This window comes from Cryptococcus neoformans, chromosome 3 (genome assembly GCF_000149385.1).
Source record: "Cryptococcus neoformans var. neoformans B-3501A chromosome 3, whole genome shotgun sequence".
NCBI classification, from domain to species: Eukaryota; Fungi; Basidiomycota; class Tremellomycetes; order Tremellales; family Cryptococcaceae; genus Cryptococcus; species Cryptococcus deneoformans.
In genome coordinates this window covers 1,794,781-1,812,280 of record NC_009179.1, presented here as the reverse complement: position 1 = coordinate 1,812,280, position 17,500 = coordinate 1,794,781, and the positions used below count along the sequence as shown (strand labels likewise).

Below are 17,500 nucleotides of genomic sequence, written 5' to 3'. Positions count from 1 at the left end.
GGTAACCCCTGTTGATGGCGATGGTACCGTCGTCACGCTCCCATGTAACTCGGAATTGCACGATTCGCTCGGGGACCTGAACCACGTCGAGCGCTCGTCGGTACTCGGGGTTCTTGGCAAGGAACTAATACCGAAAATATCAGCACTTGAAATAGAGGCTATGGTAATGTAGAGCAGGATAACTTACAGGCTCAAGAGTCTGAGTGATCTCGGCGACGGCCTACATAAGCAAAGGCAGTCAGCAGAATGCAGCATGGCGAAAAAAGAACATCATAAGGGATTACGTACCTGTTGGAATTCGGGCTCAGAGGGGTAGTTGGACATTGTGTTTGATTTTGACAGCTGGTACTGGGTGAGATTTGGGTGAGAAGAGGATGAGAGAGCTTTTTACAGGTGAAGAAAAGAAATAGAAAAGAGATGAGATGGACTACTGGCTCTATATACGACGGCTCTGGGTGGCAGGCGTTGAAAACTGAGCTCGCGAAAAATCTATGTTTCCGCACTATCCACTCGCCCGAAATGGGCCGAAGCCGTAATCAGCCAGTGATATTTGGAATCGAGTCAGGGTCTACCTAGGAAAAGATAAGAGAATTTGCGGGGGAACAAATCTGATTCGCGGAGAGCAAGTTGAGCACCCGTTTAGAGAGGAGATAAGGGTTTCACCGGTCAGCCAATCACACACCACATAGACCGGGAATTGTCCCGCGTCCCCGCAACCCGTAAAGTGGCAGCTCGGTTCCACGATGTTAACAACACAGCGATTGATGATGGAAGAACTGATTAACTTCTGTAAACATCTGTAATCAGTTCAGCCTGATTGATATGTCCCATAGCAACTTTCGATAGTGATCTACTCGACAGAATTCCTTCATACCGAGATGTAAACAACAGACCGCCACTTATATTTTTTTCTGAATAACAGCGGCAGCAATCGCTTGTCATTCGCCAGAGTTTTTTAATATAGGTGGACACGCACTCTGATAAGGAGATCCACTTCGGCGCCGCTCTGCCACCGAGCGACCTCTGGACCAATAGGAACTCTGAAATGAGTGCAACGCGGGAAGAACGGTAGCAAAATGCGAAGTTCTGCGTAAATTAGTTTACCCGCCAGCAACCGGACCTGCTTCCGTGCAGGTTCAGGGGTTTGAGCCTATGTAAGCATGATATATGATTATGCTGCGAGCAAAATACACGAGGCGATATCGTCTAGTGGTTAGGACGTTCGGTTTTGATTTAATCATGTCCGAGCAACCTGGGTTCGATCCCCAGTAGCGCCTTCTATTTTTTTTCTTCTATCTTTGCCCCCGTTCAAAGCCTTGCTTGCAGCCTTTGGATTTTCAGAATTTGCTTTCAGAGCACCGTCGTGGGACTTCCATGATATAAATCTGTGTGCCTTCCCCCCCCCATAGGAGGAGGTATAGCAGCAGCGTTCGTCCGTTTTGCGAAAATGTGTGTTACGATTTTTTGCCTCCAGTAATTGCTCGTGTTTTACAAGAAGTTTCATGGGTAACAAGCGATTACGATCCCTAGACTCTGTCGGAGGAATCGGTCCAGAACATTTGACTAGGCATCAGAGAAGCAGTGAATTGTTATGATTTTCTGGAGATGCCGCAGCGGACCAAAGAGCACTTACTTCCGTTCTACCACTTATAATAATTATTGGAGATATGTAACTGTAATTGTGCTCACATAATTCTCGGACACACGGCAATTTCGAACGTCAAACGTCGCTATACCGTACATATCATTAACACTCATATCTCCACAATGACCGATTCTATGACCCTCGCACTTGAGCACAAGATAAACAACCCCCGTGAAAGCTATCAGAAAGTCGCAGATTTATACGGCGTCGCAAAGTCATCCCTCTATGACCGTCACACCCGCGTACACCCGAGCACTCCTCCCCCTCAACTTGCCACTGAGGGCCCTCTCGCCCCACACAATCTCCGCACCCTTCGCGCGAACAATCGTGCTGTCCGACAGGGGAAATTTGGCTCGTTCGCAGCCATGCTTAAGCTTGAAAAAGCCACTGAGCAGCTGATGGTGAAGAAGGCGCTTCTGGAGAAGGAGTTGGCGAATGCCAAGGCCGCCCAGGCGCTTGACAAAGCTACTCGGGGGAGTAAGAGGCAGAGGTGCCCTGAAGGTCAACTCTGTGACCCATTACATCAGGAAGAGCATGCTGAGGAGCTTGCTGTAAGGAAAGCGGAGGAAGAAGAAGAGGCTAGGAGGAAACGCAGTCGTATTGCTCGTGTCAGACGCAGCGGGACGGAGTCAAATGCCCGCTGATCCATGCACTCCGGGCCCATCAGGCACCCTAGACTTATGTAGCTGTACATGTATTGGTTGTGATGTAAATAGGATAACTCATGGTGAAATACAGCAATAGAAGAGTACTCGTAGTTGTGTGATACGTCCGAGATTGTCGTGCGTCCGAGAATTACGTGAGCACGAGTACTCCGATAGATAATTATTGCTGAGGTCTTTATTTGTTCCATGCTCTTTGCGTCACTCTTCATTGACATCTGAGACCCACAATCACGTTTTACCATTCCTTTTTTTTTATCTTACATCACGTTTATCGTGAAACTTACACAAAATGTTCAGAGGCGGACCCCGGCAGCTTCAGAACCCCAACAGAGCATCTTCAAACACTCGATGCCAGGTGCGTCAGCCAGCTAGCCGTGGTAAATCGATCAGCTAACCTTTCACTCAGAAATGCTTGAAGTTTGGACACTACACCTACCAATGTAAAAATCCTATGCCCTATGTTCCTCGCCCATCACGAACCAAGCAACTTGAAATGGGGGCTATAGGGCGTGACAAGCCTAGTGTTGAGACTCCGGATGAATTCAAGACTTCAGGCAAAGGAGTTGCAGACAAGATTCTGGCTGCTAAAGAGGAAGACAGGAAAAAGAGGGAAGAAGAGGCAAAGAGAGCAAATAACAAGGGAAGGAAAAGGAGAAACAGGTCAGTTTGCGTAGATACATATTACAAACACAATGCTTATAATTCATGGTGTAGCTCCTCTTCCGAATCCGACTCAGCTTCCGGCTCAGATTCCAGCTCTAGCTCCGATAGTTCGCGATCTCGAGCCCGTCGACGACGGCGATATTCATCGTCTTCGTCGTCTTCGTCGAGCTCTTCCACCCGTCATCGTTCTGCGTCTGCCCGCCGACGACGCCGATATTCTTCATCTTCGTCTAGCTCATCCCCGCGTCGTCGCTCTGCTTCTCCCCGTCGAAAGCGAAAAGACTCGGATGATGACGAGTCAAGAAACAGGTCTTCTTCGGTTTCGAGATCACCATCTAGAAGCCCGCCCAGACGTAGGAGGGCATCGTCCGAGGAGAGTAGATGATCGCATATATGGAACCAATTGGGCATGCATGATTGTACAACAACAGGATCTACCATCTAAAGTTCAGTCTTTTCCTGTGGGGCAGGTTGTTCCTCCTCATCATCCTTGGCCTCAAACTCCTCTTGCCCTTCCTCGGGGGTGCTCTCTCCTGTGGTAGGGGGCGGAGGTAGCACTTCCTCGTAAAATTTGCTCAATTGCTCGGCATCTGAACAGAAGTCTTCTAACTCTTTTCTTAGGGCTCGAGCCTCGTCGACTCTATTTCCTACTCCCTTCCTGGTAGGAGCTGACACCACCAATCGATTGTCACTCCATAAGAAGCCTGCCTCGCCACCAACACACTGAACTAAAGCTAATCCTGTCTTGTGACAGAATTGTGAATAGGTGTATTTGACGCCAGCTTTGCGGTATGAGTATACGACCTCGACGTTGTCTGGGTATCGATCTGTAGCTTCGACGTCGAGAACGAAGCCAAACTTTTTAGTAAGGATTGAATATTCAAAGTAATTCTCGGCTTGGCCGGTGCCATGAGCAACCGCGACCAGTCGAGTATGAAGGTCCGGGATTACTGGAGGAGCAAGTGCAAGGCGGATAGGGATGGGAGTACGATAAGCACACTTTTTGGGAATATCTGCAATCTGCTCAACTGGCGTCTCGACAAAGCGAAGGCCATAGCGTTCTGATTGGGCGGAAAGTTTTTGACGCAATTCCTCCAAAAGAGCAGCAGTGACACCCAGCCAATTAAGCTCAAAGTGAAAACTAAAATATCGTCAGCCTTGGATCGGATGCAAACGACCGACACTCACGCATTCCTCGCGTTGTGAACAACATCGGCGTGCAAGATGGCCACCTCTGCTCTGTCACTCTTTCGGCTAGGATCAAGATCCAACACTCTTTTCTGAGTCATCATAATCTTTCTCTTTTTCCCGCCCTGCTTAGGCTCGCCTTTATGTACTTTCAAGTAAATCTTAGCCAGTGAGGACTGATCTTGCTCGCCGGCCGATGGATCCTTTCCAGATTGGGAGGTATTGAGATCGGCTGTAGCTTGACTGGGATCGGCGACGGCAGCGGCAATAACGGTAGATGAGGACGCTTGTGAGCTTGTCAAGCTTGGAGGCGCTGCACGAGATCCTTTGGAACTCGTCGAGAACCACGACTTGTTCTTGCCTTCCTTCTTGGCCAAATGACTGTACATGTGGTTGTAGGGTTCTCGAAGTCGGTAATATAAATGCCAGTAGTCTAGGAAACCATGCGACTTGGTTACATGTTCTGTGTAATCGTTAGAAAAGTATGCCAGACAGAAAGCAGTCCACGCACCAATCAAACCCTTGTTAGTCAGCTCGGCCGCCCATTCCTGTGCCTTCTCTCTGCCAGTAACATCCTCAAAGGTATTTTGCAGCCACTCTCTCAGTTCAAAACCATTGAAAGACGATACATGTTGTCTCGCTATGACATATCAATAATTGCCATTCACAAGGTTGAAACACACTCACATTCCCACCAGCGTGTCCTGATCACTAGACCATTATCCGGTTGGCACATTAGTTCTGCCACATTCGCCAAGGTCATACCCTCGAGCTTTTTCTTCTTATCCCCGGAAGAGTCACCATGTATTTGTCTGGCCAAGTCCATCATCAATTCCTCATCCAACACACATGTCGAAGGATCAAATGTTGTGGCGACGATCTTGAGGGACCTTTGTTGAGGCGTGCCTTCGGGTCGTTTAAGCAAATACCGATTGAGGGTTTCCATCACCTTTTGTGCTCCCAGCCACAAAAGATCATTAGATCCGAGGTTTTCGTTCTTGGGCATGAGACCAGGGAAAGTGACAGGTTCACGCCCAGATGGAATGAGGATGAAGCGGGTTCGCCAGTAACGAAGCGGTGCAAAGTCGATACGTTCGCCGTTGATGAGATGGTCGAGATGATTGTAATTGATTTTCATCGAAACATCCTGCCGCTCTTCAATTAGCATTGTTCTGGCAACGAACCGTTACGCTCACAGGATATGCAAACGTAGCGGAAGCTTTTTGATAACCCTTCATCCCGCTTGGCCACACAAGTCCTTTCCACTGTACCGATTCAGTTTGGTGTGTAATCTTTCGCGTCATCCAATGCACTACGATTTCAGGCTTTGTTGGGTGGAACAAGAGCCGATGAATATGGTTAGCCCATGAGAGCCATATTGCCCCCTGTCCTTTCTTGAGCACCTCAGAAGCGCCTCCTGAAACTAACTCTACCCCAATGTCAGCGTCCTTTTCAAGATGAATGGGCATTGGTCGAGGCTTTTCTGGCTCGGTCAATTCGTGCGGTTGAACGATGACCTGGAAGTTCTCTGTCGCACAGCTGTCAATGTATCATCTAAATAATCAAAAGCGAACCTACGCGAAAGTCTCTGCGACACCATCTCTCTCATCATTGCCAGCGCCAAATTCGTCTCCGCTGCATCACTTCTGATCAAAAATTGGTCGTCTTCCAGATAGCACTGTACAGTATACGTTCCCGTAGTGTACAGCTCATCACTCTGCTTTTGATCGGGCAAAAAATCTGTAGTCAACGGCAGGCATGCGGGTGCAATCAGGCTAGGCCACTGAACAATATGTTGTTGAGTCAATTTTGGGAGGACGAATCGCCATCGACGACCGCCGGCGTCGCGAACGCGGTCGATAGTTTCAGCCGAAGGCTTGCAAGGATTGATGGTAAAGTGTCGAGAAGACTGAACAAGGGCGTTGCTTTGAGCACGAAGAGAAGAGTCTTCGTGGGAGCGTGATAAACCATGCCCCTTATTGCGGAAGGATCGCGAAATGGCATCTTCTTCACTCTGCGAGGGTAAACGAGAAGCTGGGGGAGCTGCAATGGGTAAAGGTTGTGTGCCTTGCGCTTGGGTATGAGGCTGTGTCTGGATAATCTTCGCAGGTTTGAAAGGCGGTTTTTGGCTACGAGAAGGAGAAGGGGTACTGGGTGTGATGATTGGCTTCGGGTTAGGTCCTCCTTTCGATGGTCTTCCCCTAAGTGATCCAACAGAAGGAGAAGGTGAACTGGGTCTATTGTCATCACCAGTCGCGACGTCTGTTCTCGCCACATTTTCCATTGCGGGTACGGCAAAACTTGGTTTGGAGGTTGACAGCAGTGGCTTAAAACTATTGAGTACCCAGCTTGGAATAAAGCCTTTACTAGGCTGGCTCCTGAGGCTTTTTGCAGGGGTGCCCTTTGGCGTTGAGGCCCCGGAGCCTAGGTGTTCGCGATCAGTCATATTCGACCTGACTGACCTTCGAGAGGGAGATGGACTTCGCTCGACAGAAGCAGAAAGGGGCAAAGAGTCAACAGGAGACAAGGGTGAATCGCCTTGTTCTCTTGTGGGAGGGAGAGGCGGAACGGGTGAAATGGAACGTGCCATAGTGATAGGGGATCCGGGGCGGCTATTTTTAAGTAAAGATGGCGAGTCTTTATTCAATTCGTTCGTAACGGCAGATGTGTGAGCAAGTTGAGTCATTTTGGTCGGCGACAGCGACCTTCTTGAGCCCCTTCTCAATGACAATGACGATGGCTCTGGGGAGGGACTCCTGGGTGTCGTTTTTTTGCCCAAATCAATGTTATCAGATTCACTCGTTGCCTTAATCGGTGATAACCGGGATGAGTTGGCAATGTCCGATCCTCTTGGTTTCGACAATGACATGGAGCTAGTCCTCTCTTTGGCTTTTTCGGCCAGCAATCTGGCGGACTGATAGCTAGCCGTGACACTTGCCGGCGCAGAGTCAAGAGGCGAAGATCCTGTCTTGACTAGATCAGAAATCCCACTGAAGATGGATTGGTCAAACGAGTCCCTGATGGCCTTTCTATCATCGACTGTAAGCGGCCGACGAGGCATGGGTGTATCGTCGACATTGAGAAGGGGGACCGTGACAGTCGTAAGGTTATGGTCTAAGATACCGAGCATCTGGATGTCGTACATCTTGCAGCGGGCGACAAATCGGTCTTCGCGGAAAGGCTTGTCATGCGTTACGGCATAGAAAGATGTGCTGACCCACGATGGCAGAGCTAGAACTTATCAGTATATATTTTGGGCGCCAGACATGGAGAACTTACAATAGCAGTCGGCAAGCTCGATATCCTTGACTTGCGACAAATTAGCGTCGAAGTACAGCAAATCCGGAACTACGGGTTTTGCCTTTGCACCTATTCCGTCTTCGTGCTGGACAGGTCCTTTGGGCCTATGCGACACATAACTGAAAAGCGGTACACTATGCAGTGGCATCTTGGTAAGGCAGACAAAGTCGACGCTCATACCGTGGTCGACCATCCTTTCCGTTGTCAAACGTAGCAGATTCTTATCGACCGCAAAGTGGCCGGTACCTGGGGTCACGACTGTAATGGACAGACCGGTACGAGAGAGATCACGATCAACATAGTGCTCGTCGAAAGGATTGAGGGCGAGATTGATGGCTTCGAGGACGTTACCTTGGTAGGCGAAACACCATTTGCCGACGATTTTTATTTCTTCTTCAGCAGCACCTTTGGCTTTCAGCAGTCTTAGGTGGTAATCGAGAAGTATCTCTCTTTCACTTCTTTCCAATTGCCTCTTGATCTCAGGTAGAGAGCTCATCCAATCGTTTCGCCGCTCAAGGTCGACAGCGACCTTGAAAAAATCTTTATACCATTGGCCGGAATAGTCTTGGCTCAGCATATCGACCATGTCATGTTTGCGAAGGTAATCGACCTCGTCATCGCGGTAAAAGATGCGGGCGAAAAAAATGATGGTTACAACATGAGAAGTACCTTTGTCAGCCCAGCGGGCAAAAAGCTCTGGTAGGTAACCTGGTATCATCTCAGTCGATTTGTTCTGTATGAAGGGGGGATGAAACTCACCATGGACCACTTTCTCGACATACCTCTCTCCATCTTCATCAAACTGCCAGGTCTCCTCACAAAGCTGGATAAACAAATACACTTGTGCACTCTTACTTCTAAAAATGGTCTTTGTCTTGGCAGTAACAATGCCGCTGGAGTACCTCTTGGGTTTGGCGATGCCGTCCTTGGACTTCTCATCACGGATGATAAAATTAACCTCCGCTCGAACAGCCCCTCCAGCAAGAGAAACCTTTTCGCCCACATGCAAGGTGGTGCCCTCAAGGGACATACCAAGACGCCACATGTCGGCTCGACCAAGATACTGGGAAAAGTAAAACTCGATGTAGTCCGCATGGCTAGACTCCTTGTCGTGGATCTAAATCCTGTTAGACAGATTGCGAATAGATTAACCGAAATGAGGACTCACTCTTCGGACTTCCACTTCTAATCTATTTTGAAAACCAAAGGCAGTCGCGACCGAGTCAGGTACCTGTATTTGATGTATATTTGCTGTGGGACTATCTTCCCCAAGTCTGAAAACATAGCCTTCTCTTCCCTTACCAGTCTTCACATCTTCTAGAGCCGGGGGCCTTTTGATTTTTTGTGGCTTTTCTCCCTCCATTCCCTGAATACGTGTAGAAGCAGTGGGAACTTTAGGTTGTGTTCGGTTTATTTGACGGATTTCAAGATAATCTCCTGGCTGAACATTCCACGGCAAGGCTGCGTAGTTGATAATGACTTGGGACGAAGGAGCGTTAGGAGAGGCAGCGGCGGACGGCAAGAGTGAAGGATGGGCAGGGTTGGCACTCGCACCCGTATTGTTGAGTAGGGGTTTGTAGGTGTATAGAAGTAATGCAACATTATCTCTGTCTTTGTTTAAGAGTGACAGATCCAACACCCCCCCTTCCATGCTACCTTTCGTAGGTACGGCAGGAGCGGAAGGCATGGAAATGATGACTGGTTGAGGTGGACTTGGCCATGATGTTGTTCGTGCATGGTCCGCGCTTGTTTCTCGAAACTTAGGCCTTCTGATGCTTCCGGCCAAGCTCGACAGTGCTTCTGTGGCGGCAGATGTTTGCGGATTAGTCGTTACTCTAAAAGAAGATGCCGCGACGTCAATGGCCGGCGGACCTGCTTGTACACTCCCAGGAGGAAGAGGTCCAGTTCCTACTATAGTCGAAGACCTTGCACGGGACCTCGGTGGTTTTGACATCTCGGGGGCTATTTTGTACAACATTCATTACGAGTTCACTTAATATCTTGCAAGCGTACTTACTAGGAGGAGGAGGCATGTGGATGGGATTTGGTAAGTTACTGTGCGATAAAAGGATTGGTTGGGTCGGGCAACCCGCGAGCTTCCGAGAAATAACTAGCGTGGGCTGGCCATCCGTTACAGAATGATTATTGATGTCCAAGCTGGAACGCGGCTGTTCTCTTCCCTTGAAACTTTATTGAAATGGTCTCCCTGGTGTCCGTTGGATGTGGTGGTGTGTTGCTCTATTCGTTCCACATATTGATGTAGATATGGTACGTACGTAGGAGCGTACTAACATAATAAACTCATATCGGTCGTGTCGACCTCCACCGCAACGGTCTCTAAAATGGGTGCATAATTAGTTTCCTCCAATAAAAAAGAAAGAGGCAAGATGCACCCAGATGCACAGCAGGCCGACGGATCAACAAAAAATAATTAAGTAATTAAAAAAGGAAAGCCAAAATGCCCCCGAGGGATACGACTTAATAATAATTAATAACGCTGAGTGATGCAAAAACGGCGACGACATCGCCGGCATGCGAAGGCGAAGCCGAGGAGCGTCCCCGAGAAGCGCGAATCCAACGGGAGGAGTATTGTGCGAGACAGCCAAGCAGCAGGTAGGAAGGAAGGACGAAGAGAAGGAAAACACAATAATCCATCCTTAACTCTCAGGCTAACACAATCAACGATGGCTGTCCTTTGAAAGCATAAAGCATATTCCACCATTCTATGTCAACCTATTCTCCACTTCAGCAATGTCGTTCGTATCATCGGAAACGCCAAACGCAATCGCGTCCTCGTCAACCGCCCATGCTGGCTCTGCCAACTCGAGAGCAAGACACAGACTCGACAATGGATTACGATATCACTCTAACCATTTATCTAGTGATTGTCGACCGTTGCCAAGATCAGCGCCGCGGAAACAGAGGGTCGCCAGCAAGTCGAAAAAGCTCAGATGGAGGAAAGGGTTGGTTACAGAGGCTTTCCGCAAGTTTGGCGAGCATTGTGCAAGAAATCAAGTGGGTGAACAGAAGTATATATAATGATGCCATGCTGATTCGTGTAAGATACGAACACTTCTCATTGACTGTCTTGTCATGACCAATTTGTTTTACCCTTCCCTGGCGCTGTATCTCCCGAAAAGATTTCCTCCGCCGAGCCCACGTGCTGTTCAGGACGCTCACTGGCCACCTTTGGACAATGATGTTACATCGCCGTATCGTACAAATGTGGATCATCCGCTATCTTTCTCTACTTTAGGGCGTCTTTTCCCCTCAGCTCCGCCTTTACTACCCCGTTTGACGTGGGCTGGTTGGTGGGGCAGCGGTACTCGGGAACGGGAGGATGACGGATGGACAGCAACAAGGGCCATACCTGGCGCGAAAGAAATAGGCGAAGGACAAAATGATCAGGTCTGGGTTATGCGGATTGGATGGGCTGATGTCGAGGACGTCCTCGATCGACACATTGAGGATGGCGAGCGGAAGTGGGAAGAGAGAGATCACCACCTCTTAAAGCTGGTACAAAATGTGGCCGAAAATTGGGAGAGACAAATTCCTTCTAACAGACAGAGATGCGTCCGTCAGCTCAAATCGTCAACTTCTGTCAGAGGGGACGGTGTTGACTCAGAGCCCCCGCCCTGCTATGTCCTGACGCCTTCTCCAGACGCTTTCGATTCCGCGATACCAATATCAATGTCCGGCTTCGTTCATTTTGACCATGGAGTGTCAGCCTCACCGGATAGCGTACCTTTAGGACGGTCTCCCAACCCAGACAACATCTATCACACTTTTGCAGCGTTGTTCCATGTACCGCAAAATTCAACCTCGGCATTTGAACAACGGTGGCAGAGCGCCATGTCGGATGTTGCGAAAGAAGTAGAAGGAGAAGTATTTGTGGAGGCCAAAGGACCGAGAGTCGGTGATCAAATTGGCGAATGGTTTATTTCTGTAAAGCACTTCTCCGCTCGAATTGTTACAATCACGCTAATTCTCGGCACAGTACGCTTCTTCCCCTCTTTCTCAACAACCAAACTTAACTGGTCCGATTTCATCTGACCGTTCTAAAATCTTTTCATCGTCGCCTCCCCCGATAATCATCGTTCTTTACGTTATACTTTTCACCACGCTTATCGTTCAACTCTCCAACGCCTCCAAAGCCCATTCCCGATTTGGTCTTGCTTTTACTGGCGTCGTGCAACTGTGCTGTTCATCGGTTATGTCTTTCAGTATCCTGGCCCTTCTAGGTTGGAATGGGTGGGGTGTACCTCATGCGGAAAGTAGTTTGCCGACATACGTCTTACCTTTCGTCATTGTTGTAGTTGGTGCGGAGAACATGTCGACCCTCGTGAGTGCTTGTTCCCTGCATCAGTGCATCAAAAGATTCCATTGACACAACTTAGACGCAAGCTATATTCTCAATACCCTTCACTCATTCGGTTCCCGTAAGAATAGGGCTTGGTCTGAGCAAAGTTGGAACTACCATTGCACTCACTTCCCTAACGGATCTTGGTATCCTGAGTGTTGTCTGGCTCTGTGTCAACCTTCAGCCTGTTAGAGAGTTTTGTCTTTTTGCGGCTGTTGTGATCGTGACCGATTGGTTCATGCTTCACACATTCTTCTTGACTGTAAGTCGAGATAAGACATAAAGATAAGGATGGTGCTAAATAGCGGGTCATAGGTCTTGTCTATCGATGCGCAGAGACTCGAGCTAGCGGATGTTTTGGCGTCTAACAAGGTCGGCATGGTTTCACCGGTGGAATCTACGGGGGAAAAAGATGCTCAGAATGAAAATCAAGGATTCCTATGGCGAAATATGCTGAGGGCTAGGACAACTAAAAGTGGAAGTTTGTTACTAGTAAGCCCCTCAGTTTAAGTATTAAACATAGCTGATTGAGACATTTGATATAGTTGCTTTTTACTGTGGGACTTCTATATTGGTTGACTGAACGTCATCGTTCACCCCTCAACACCACTGCTAGTCTTTACGGATATACACCTACTGCCCGATCTACTTCTGTCAGTGTCCCCACTCCAACGGCCTCTCCTTTCGTTAGTACCCCTGAAGCAATTTCCGTGTTGTCGTCTGCGGAAAAACTTTGGCGCGCCCTCAACCCAGAAGGATGGCCGTTCGCACATGTCATCGTCCCCCCCGCTTCGATACTTGTACTTCCCAAATTTGGGCATTCTATGCGACCAGGAGACATTCGCAAACTCTCACTTCCAGCCAGCCGTCTCCTTATCCCTCGACTGAAAGCTCTTTTCTACATCTTCAAGGTGCTGGTTCTTCCACAGGCGATTACAGCTGGCGCCTTGTATGCGCTTTTGCTGTACCTGCTCAAAGATGCTGATCTCCTTGACGCTCAACGGAACCGACTAGGGAGGATGGGTGACGCGCATGAGGATGAGTCTGACTTCCGGGGGTCGACAAAGAATGCTAGCGGTTTGTTGAACTGTCTCCGAGCACGAATGCTACCGTGCAGCCATGAAGCCGATGTGGATGTCATCGCATCGAGCTCTGACGGACGCATTGCTATATCAGTGGCCATTGATAACTCCGTATGTCTTTGGAGGTTTTTAGATACCCCTGGAAGTGGAACTCGCGAACCTCTGCCAACGGGTGGACTAGATGGTGGAGACGCTATTGTTGCAGCTGCTGTGAGCGAGGATGGCCAGCATGTTGCAGTGTGTACCAACATGGCAGTGGTACAGATATGGGAAGTGCCCAGAGAGGGTGCGGTTGTGCCCCTGCAAGTTCGGAAGCCTGAGCAAACCTTCACCGCGAAGATTTTGGGAATAGCGTTCGATGAAACTGCCCCCAATGTCGATGACCCTTTCACGGCTAATGAACCGGCGACTGAGGAAGCGCGCAAGGCAACTTCTATCATGATCGGATATGGGGACGGTTCCGTTATGGCCTTAACCGAGATGGACGCCAAGGTGGTCATTCCTGCACAGGATAGGGGTGCCTATTCATCTTGTCGAGTCCTTTTCATGAGAGAAATTGGCGGCTCCGTAAGCATCCTAATCGCTAGACAACATGACATTGACATCTGGCGAAAATCTACATTCGGATGGGTATCGTCCTCTCTTATTGCTGATCTTCCCGGCGAAGACCGTGTTACTGCTCTTTCACCCCTCAACGCCGAGTTGCCGGGTGTCTTTGCTGTCGGCCGTCGCTCTGGTAATATCACGATCTATGATGAATCACACGGTCAGCTGGAATTGATGCCGCAAGGTTCGTCTATAGAAGGTGTGCGCAAGATCCAGCTTGTAAGGCCTTCAAGCATGAAGTGTTTAGGGTGTGGCCTTCAGTCTGCGGAGGGTTACGCAATCATCTCGTCAACTTCGTCCCAAGTGTCCATCGATCGTATCGCGCCTCGTACTTCAATCCCGACATTCTGCCGTTGTACACGACGGGTATCGTCTGCCGATGATGTCCCTGCTCTCATGCATCGCTCGGACTCGCCACAGCGTAGTAAACCCAATTCTCTTATCGTCCCTCCTGTTACCTTTCGCCAGCGCCCTACACCTGGATCATCCCCTCATAAGTCAATCTCTCTACTCTCTCCTGTCTCAAACGGCGAATTTCCGCTTTCCTCCCACGGCTCTGCTCGCCGATCGAGCAATTTTCATAGAGAAGATGATTCTCTCAAAATAATATCCTCTCCTCACGATCGCTCTGCCTTGTCTAGCATAGGTGGAGGCAGCGGCCTGGTCTCACCAAGTGGTGACATGGAAGTAACATCTCTGGGGGGCATCAGTGCTCAAGGCGCGAGCGATGGCGGCTGGGCGATACTCGATGGGGATGTGCTAGTAGGTGTCAGGAGAGGGCGGGAAGGCATCGACGATGCGCAATGGCAGGTCTGGAGCGTAGACATGACCGCACCATGGGACATGGCCGGCTTGGTCGTGGATAGCATTGACTTGTCAGAGCTTCAACGGCGAACATTCGAGGCTGATTGTACTATCCGAGGGCAGGCATCTGGAGGCGGAAGCACCAATGGAGTTGTGTCGATGCGTGATAGAAGAACTGAAAGACTTTTGAGTCTAAATGGGCGAGCGAGCTTTCCAGAGCGGGTGGGTTCATTCGCTGTGCCCACATATGAGTCGCTAGGCTATGTTGAAGTCGTGGGGCTGAACATACTGGGTACGAAAGGGATGATAGGCGGGTTTGGGAATAGATTGGGAACGATTAGCCTTGAGAGATTTGAAGAAAAGAAAGTTATAGGGAGGAGTAGCATGGATGGCCAGCTGGGGATGGGGCTGGGAGGACTGACGCCCACTCGGAGGCAGTCATTGTTTCCCCTCACGCCCCCACCGCCCTGTGACGGTTCCATCGGAAGATTCTAGAGTGGATGTAGAATCGGAGTGGAGGCAACGGAAGTATTAGAGCCAAGGAGCCGTTATTAGTTTAGGTCTTCTATATATCCCTCAATGCAAGTCCGGGAGTAAATACCCTCCATGTCATTGTATTATAGACAGTATGCGACTTCATTTTGTGACAACTTTCAGCGGCATATGCAAATCGTGATATATTATTACATGCTCTATATGGAAGAGCCAGAAGATCACTCAAACCAGGAAGGAAACAACATCGTAAAAGATGGAAAGACGGATACTGCGGCATGGGTGCAAGAAGCGCCGTGAGGTCTGATGTGGAGGGAGTGACTATGGTCCGTATAGAAGACGAGATGTTACATGGCAAGCTCAGCCTGGAGTTTACGAAGCTGGGCTTCTTCGTCATCCTCATCTTCTTCCACTGCGGCTCCTACAAAGTTATAACTGTCAGCGACTCCCAAACTAACGGATGAACAATGAAGGACTTACGTCCTGTCGTTTGCCCGACGGGTGACGCAGGAAGGTGACTTGGGACACGGTCTGCCCCTGCAAGCCGGTCATCAAGCTGTTCTTGTTCGAGAGCCTCCAATTCTTCTTTAAGATCATCCTGATACGTGTAAAGTAAGCAGAAACTCAAAAAACGCATACACCTGTCTTACCTCGTCAAGAACAATACCCATGCCCACGGGGTTGGAAATGGCATCGGAAATGTCGTTGGTAAGGTCCATTTGCTCCCTGATTTTGTCCATTGTAGCATCGACACCCTCGGCCGTACTGTAATGAACATAAGCATTCCGCCTTACAGTCATTGATTGGTCCCAGACAGACGCACAGATTGCTGTGGATACCCTTGAGAGCATCCGCACCCTTCTTCATTGCCACCATTGTCTCCGCATTCAAGTTCGCTGATTCTATAGCGTTCACCTGTCAAGAGAGAATAAATGTCACATTGGATCCATCGTATAGAAATTAATCTTCACTCACCTGAGTCTCAAGTGTCAATCTTGTGCCGGCGATCCTATCAAGTTCGTTCTCGTGTGCCTTCTTCTGTCTAAGAGCCGCCATAGCCACTGAAGAAAGACAACGTCAGCAACTAAAGCTTAAGGTCTTCATATTCCCTGCCCCTATTCAACGCTTGTCTTCCAAATCACAATTAATCGCTTTCGCCTCGCGTTCTCATTGTCCATATTCCGCTCGCTCCTGCTGGCCGAATCCTCAAACCGAGCGATGTCGCTCAAATTGATCAAACACAACTCACATCTCTTGTTGCCGGTAGCATTAGCCTTCGCTTTCTTCATCTCCTCTTCAATCTTCTTCTGCAAAAACTCTTCCTTCTTTTCGAGCATCAATAATTGTTGGCGCAGGCCGACAATGGCATCTCGAGCTGATTCTCGAGTGTCTTTGCGACCTGTGAAGTAGGACATCCACCCTGACATTGTGATTGAAACAATATGTATATGATTCGGGAATTGTAGAGTGTGTATGGGGGAGGGGGGATTGGAGAATCTGCGATTGCTGTTTGTTGTGAGTGGCCACTGGACGACAGACCGCACAACAGACAAGCAGATCGTCATGATAGCGGCGGAATCAAATTCTTTCTCTTTATTTAGTGAGCCTGATAATGTCTCGGGACTTTGCAGTTAATATTGGAAGAAAGAGAAGACCAACGCAGAGAAAGAGATGGAAAGCATGCATATGATTGGAGCGTCCTACCTATGATTGCTTATTCAAGACTATGTTGGGCAGGACACGTCAAAAATCATAACGATTGCATTCATCCTTCTCAGTAACCTTGATTAATCGAATGATACATAGGCACACGACCTGGCAACGTTGACACCGACTCACCATCCCAATTTTGTCTCAAGCAGGATCTCAATTCCAAGATCTGCTTCAGTCACATTGAGAAAAAGAAGATAATTATTGGGTGACGAGCTCGAACAGGCTATCTCCTTCAAATCTCCACCCTTCGGCCCCGAGATATCTTACAACACTCTCTTCCAACGCTTTTTTGGCGTCTTCCCGAATCCATCTTTCCGGCCAGCTACTCGTCGCCTGGCTGTACTCTACCCCCTTCAAACTCTCCTTAATTCTCAGGACAGCTTTAGGACGCATGGGAATCATGTTGGGTATAGACCATGCAAAAGTAAAGTGAGTTTGATTAGGCTGTACCATGAGCGTATCAGAGGTGAAGATTATGCCGGATACAGGAGTTGGTTTAGTAGGGAGATTAGAAGGAGAAGGAGGCGGTTCGGAGAGGCGGTCCCAATAAAAAACGCATGATCCGGGAAAATGCCTTGAATATCATCATTCGTCAACTATCATCAGTGTGAAGAAGCAACCTGCTCACCCGCCACACTGAACGAGCTTGACCCCTGGACCAAGTTCCGTTTCTCTTGACCAGAGTCTCACATCATCGCTGTCCTTGAGATCTCCGATTCGACTATACCATTCCTTATCAGCGGCACAGATGTAGAGTGGAATGTTGAGGGCACGTGACCACGTCAAAGATGAGGAGAAGAACTGATAGACCACAATCAGCGCTCGAGCGGATACTCTTGACAAAAGTGCCATCTACATGAGGATGAGAAATTGCCATAGCCTTCAGAGGTTTCTTAAGCTCCGACAGATGTCCGATGAGTCCCAGTGAAAGAAATGCCGAGCATTCCCAAATATATGATCCTCCTGCCGTTTCTATTAAAAA

At 48.9% G+C, this 17,500-nt stretch overlaps 6 protein-coding genes and 1 non-coding gene across 7 annotated transcripts in view; 3 read left to right on the top strand and 4 right to left on the bottom strand.

Annotated features, from left to right (window-relative positions):
* CNBC6340 (hypothetical protein) overlaps positions 1-324 on the bottom strand; it is a gene marked incomplete at both ends in the record, with an annotated part of 1,751 nt that extends 1,427 nt beyond the window's left edge. The window contains 3 exons of the mRNA XM_771150.1: positions 1-124; positions 188-220; positions 289-324. The exon at positions 1-124 is cut by the window's left edge and continues 8 nt beyond it. Coding sequence (XP_776243.1) covers positions 1-124; positions 188-220; positions 289-324 — 193 coding nt within the window. The remainder of the gene's footprint in view (positions 125-187; positions 221-288) is intronic.
* An 871-nt stretch (positions 325-1,195) lies between these two features.
* CNBCt040 lies at positions 1,196-1,277 on the top strand. The gene is given in 2 exon segments: positions 1,196-1,233; positions 1,242-1,277. It is a non-coding gene; the product is annotated as a tRNA-Gln (tRNA).
* A 1,322-nt stretch (positions 1,278-2,599) lies between these two features.
* Positions 2,600-3,358, top strand: CNBC6330 (hypothetical protein; the record flags this gene model as incomplete). Its single annotated transcript, XM_771149.1, has 3 exons — positions 2,600-2,665; positions 2,717-2,970; positions 3,025-3,358. The coding sequence occupies 3 exons, from the start codon at positions 2,600-2,602 to the stop codon at positions 3,356-3,358; spliced, it is 654 nt and encodes a 217-aa protein (XP_776242.1).
* Positions 3,359-3,414: 56 nt separating this feature from the next.
* CNBC6320 (hypothetical protein) lies at positions 3,415-9,112 on the bottom strand (the record flags this gene model as incomplete). Its single annotated transcript, XM_771148.1, has 9 exons — positions 3,415-4,114; positions 4,162-4,624; positions 4,673-4,801; positions 4,849-5,308; positions 5,358-5,689; positions 5,740-7,392; positions 7,441-8,169; positions 8,221-8,578; positions 8,630-9,112. 9 exons carry the CDS (start codon positions 9,110-9,112, stop codon positions 3,415-3,417), a joined length of 5,307 nt encoding a protein of 1,768 aa, XP_776241.1.
* A 1,100-nt stretch (positions 9,113-10,212) lies between these two features.
* Positions 10,213-14,808, top strand: CNBC6310 (hypothetical protein; the record flags this gene model as incomplete). Its single annotated transcript, XM_771147.1, has 6 exons — positions 10,213-10,476; positions 10,525-11,406; positions 11,459-11,803; positions 11,859-12,083; positions 12,137-12,313; positions 12,367-14,808. 6 exons carry the CDS (start codon positions 10,213-10,215, stop codon positions 14,806-14,808), a joined length of 4,335 nt encoding a protein of 1,444 aa, XP_776240.1.
* A 344-nt stretch (positions 14,809-15,152) lies between these two features.
* Positions 15,153-16,232, bottom strand: CNBC6300 (hypothetical protein; the record flags this gene model as incomplete). Its single annotated transcript, XM_771146.1, has 6 exons — positions 15,153-15,226; positions 15,286-15,403; positions 15,456-15,570; positions 15,629-15,720; positions 15,781-15,866; positions 16,055-16,232. The coding sequence occupies 6 exons, from the start codon at positions 16,230-16,232 to the stop codon at positions 15,153-15,155; spliced, it is 663 nt and encodes a 220-aa protein (XP_776239.1).
* A 484-nt stretch (positions 16,233-16,716) lies between these two features.
* CNBC6290 (hypothetical protein) overlaps positions 16,717-17,500 on the bottom strand; it is a gene marked incomplete at both ends in the record, with an annotated part of 1,205 nt that continues 421 nt past the window's right edge. The window contains 3 exons of the mRNA XM_771145.1: positions 16,717-17,092; positions 17,147-17,319; positions 17,375-17,500. The exon at positions 17,375-17,500 is cut by the window's right edge and continues 2 nt beyond it. Of these exons, the coding sequence (XP_776238.1) occupies positions 16,717-17,092; positions 17,147-17,319; positions 17,375-17,500 (675 nt within the window). The remainder of the gene's footprint in view (positions 17,093-17,146; positions 17,320-17,374) is intronic.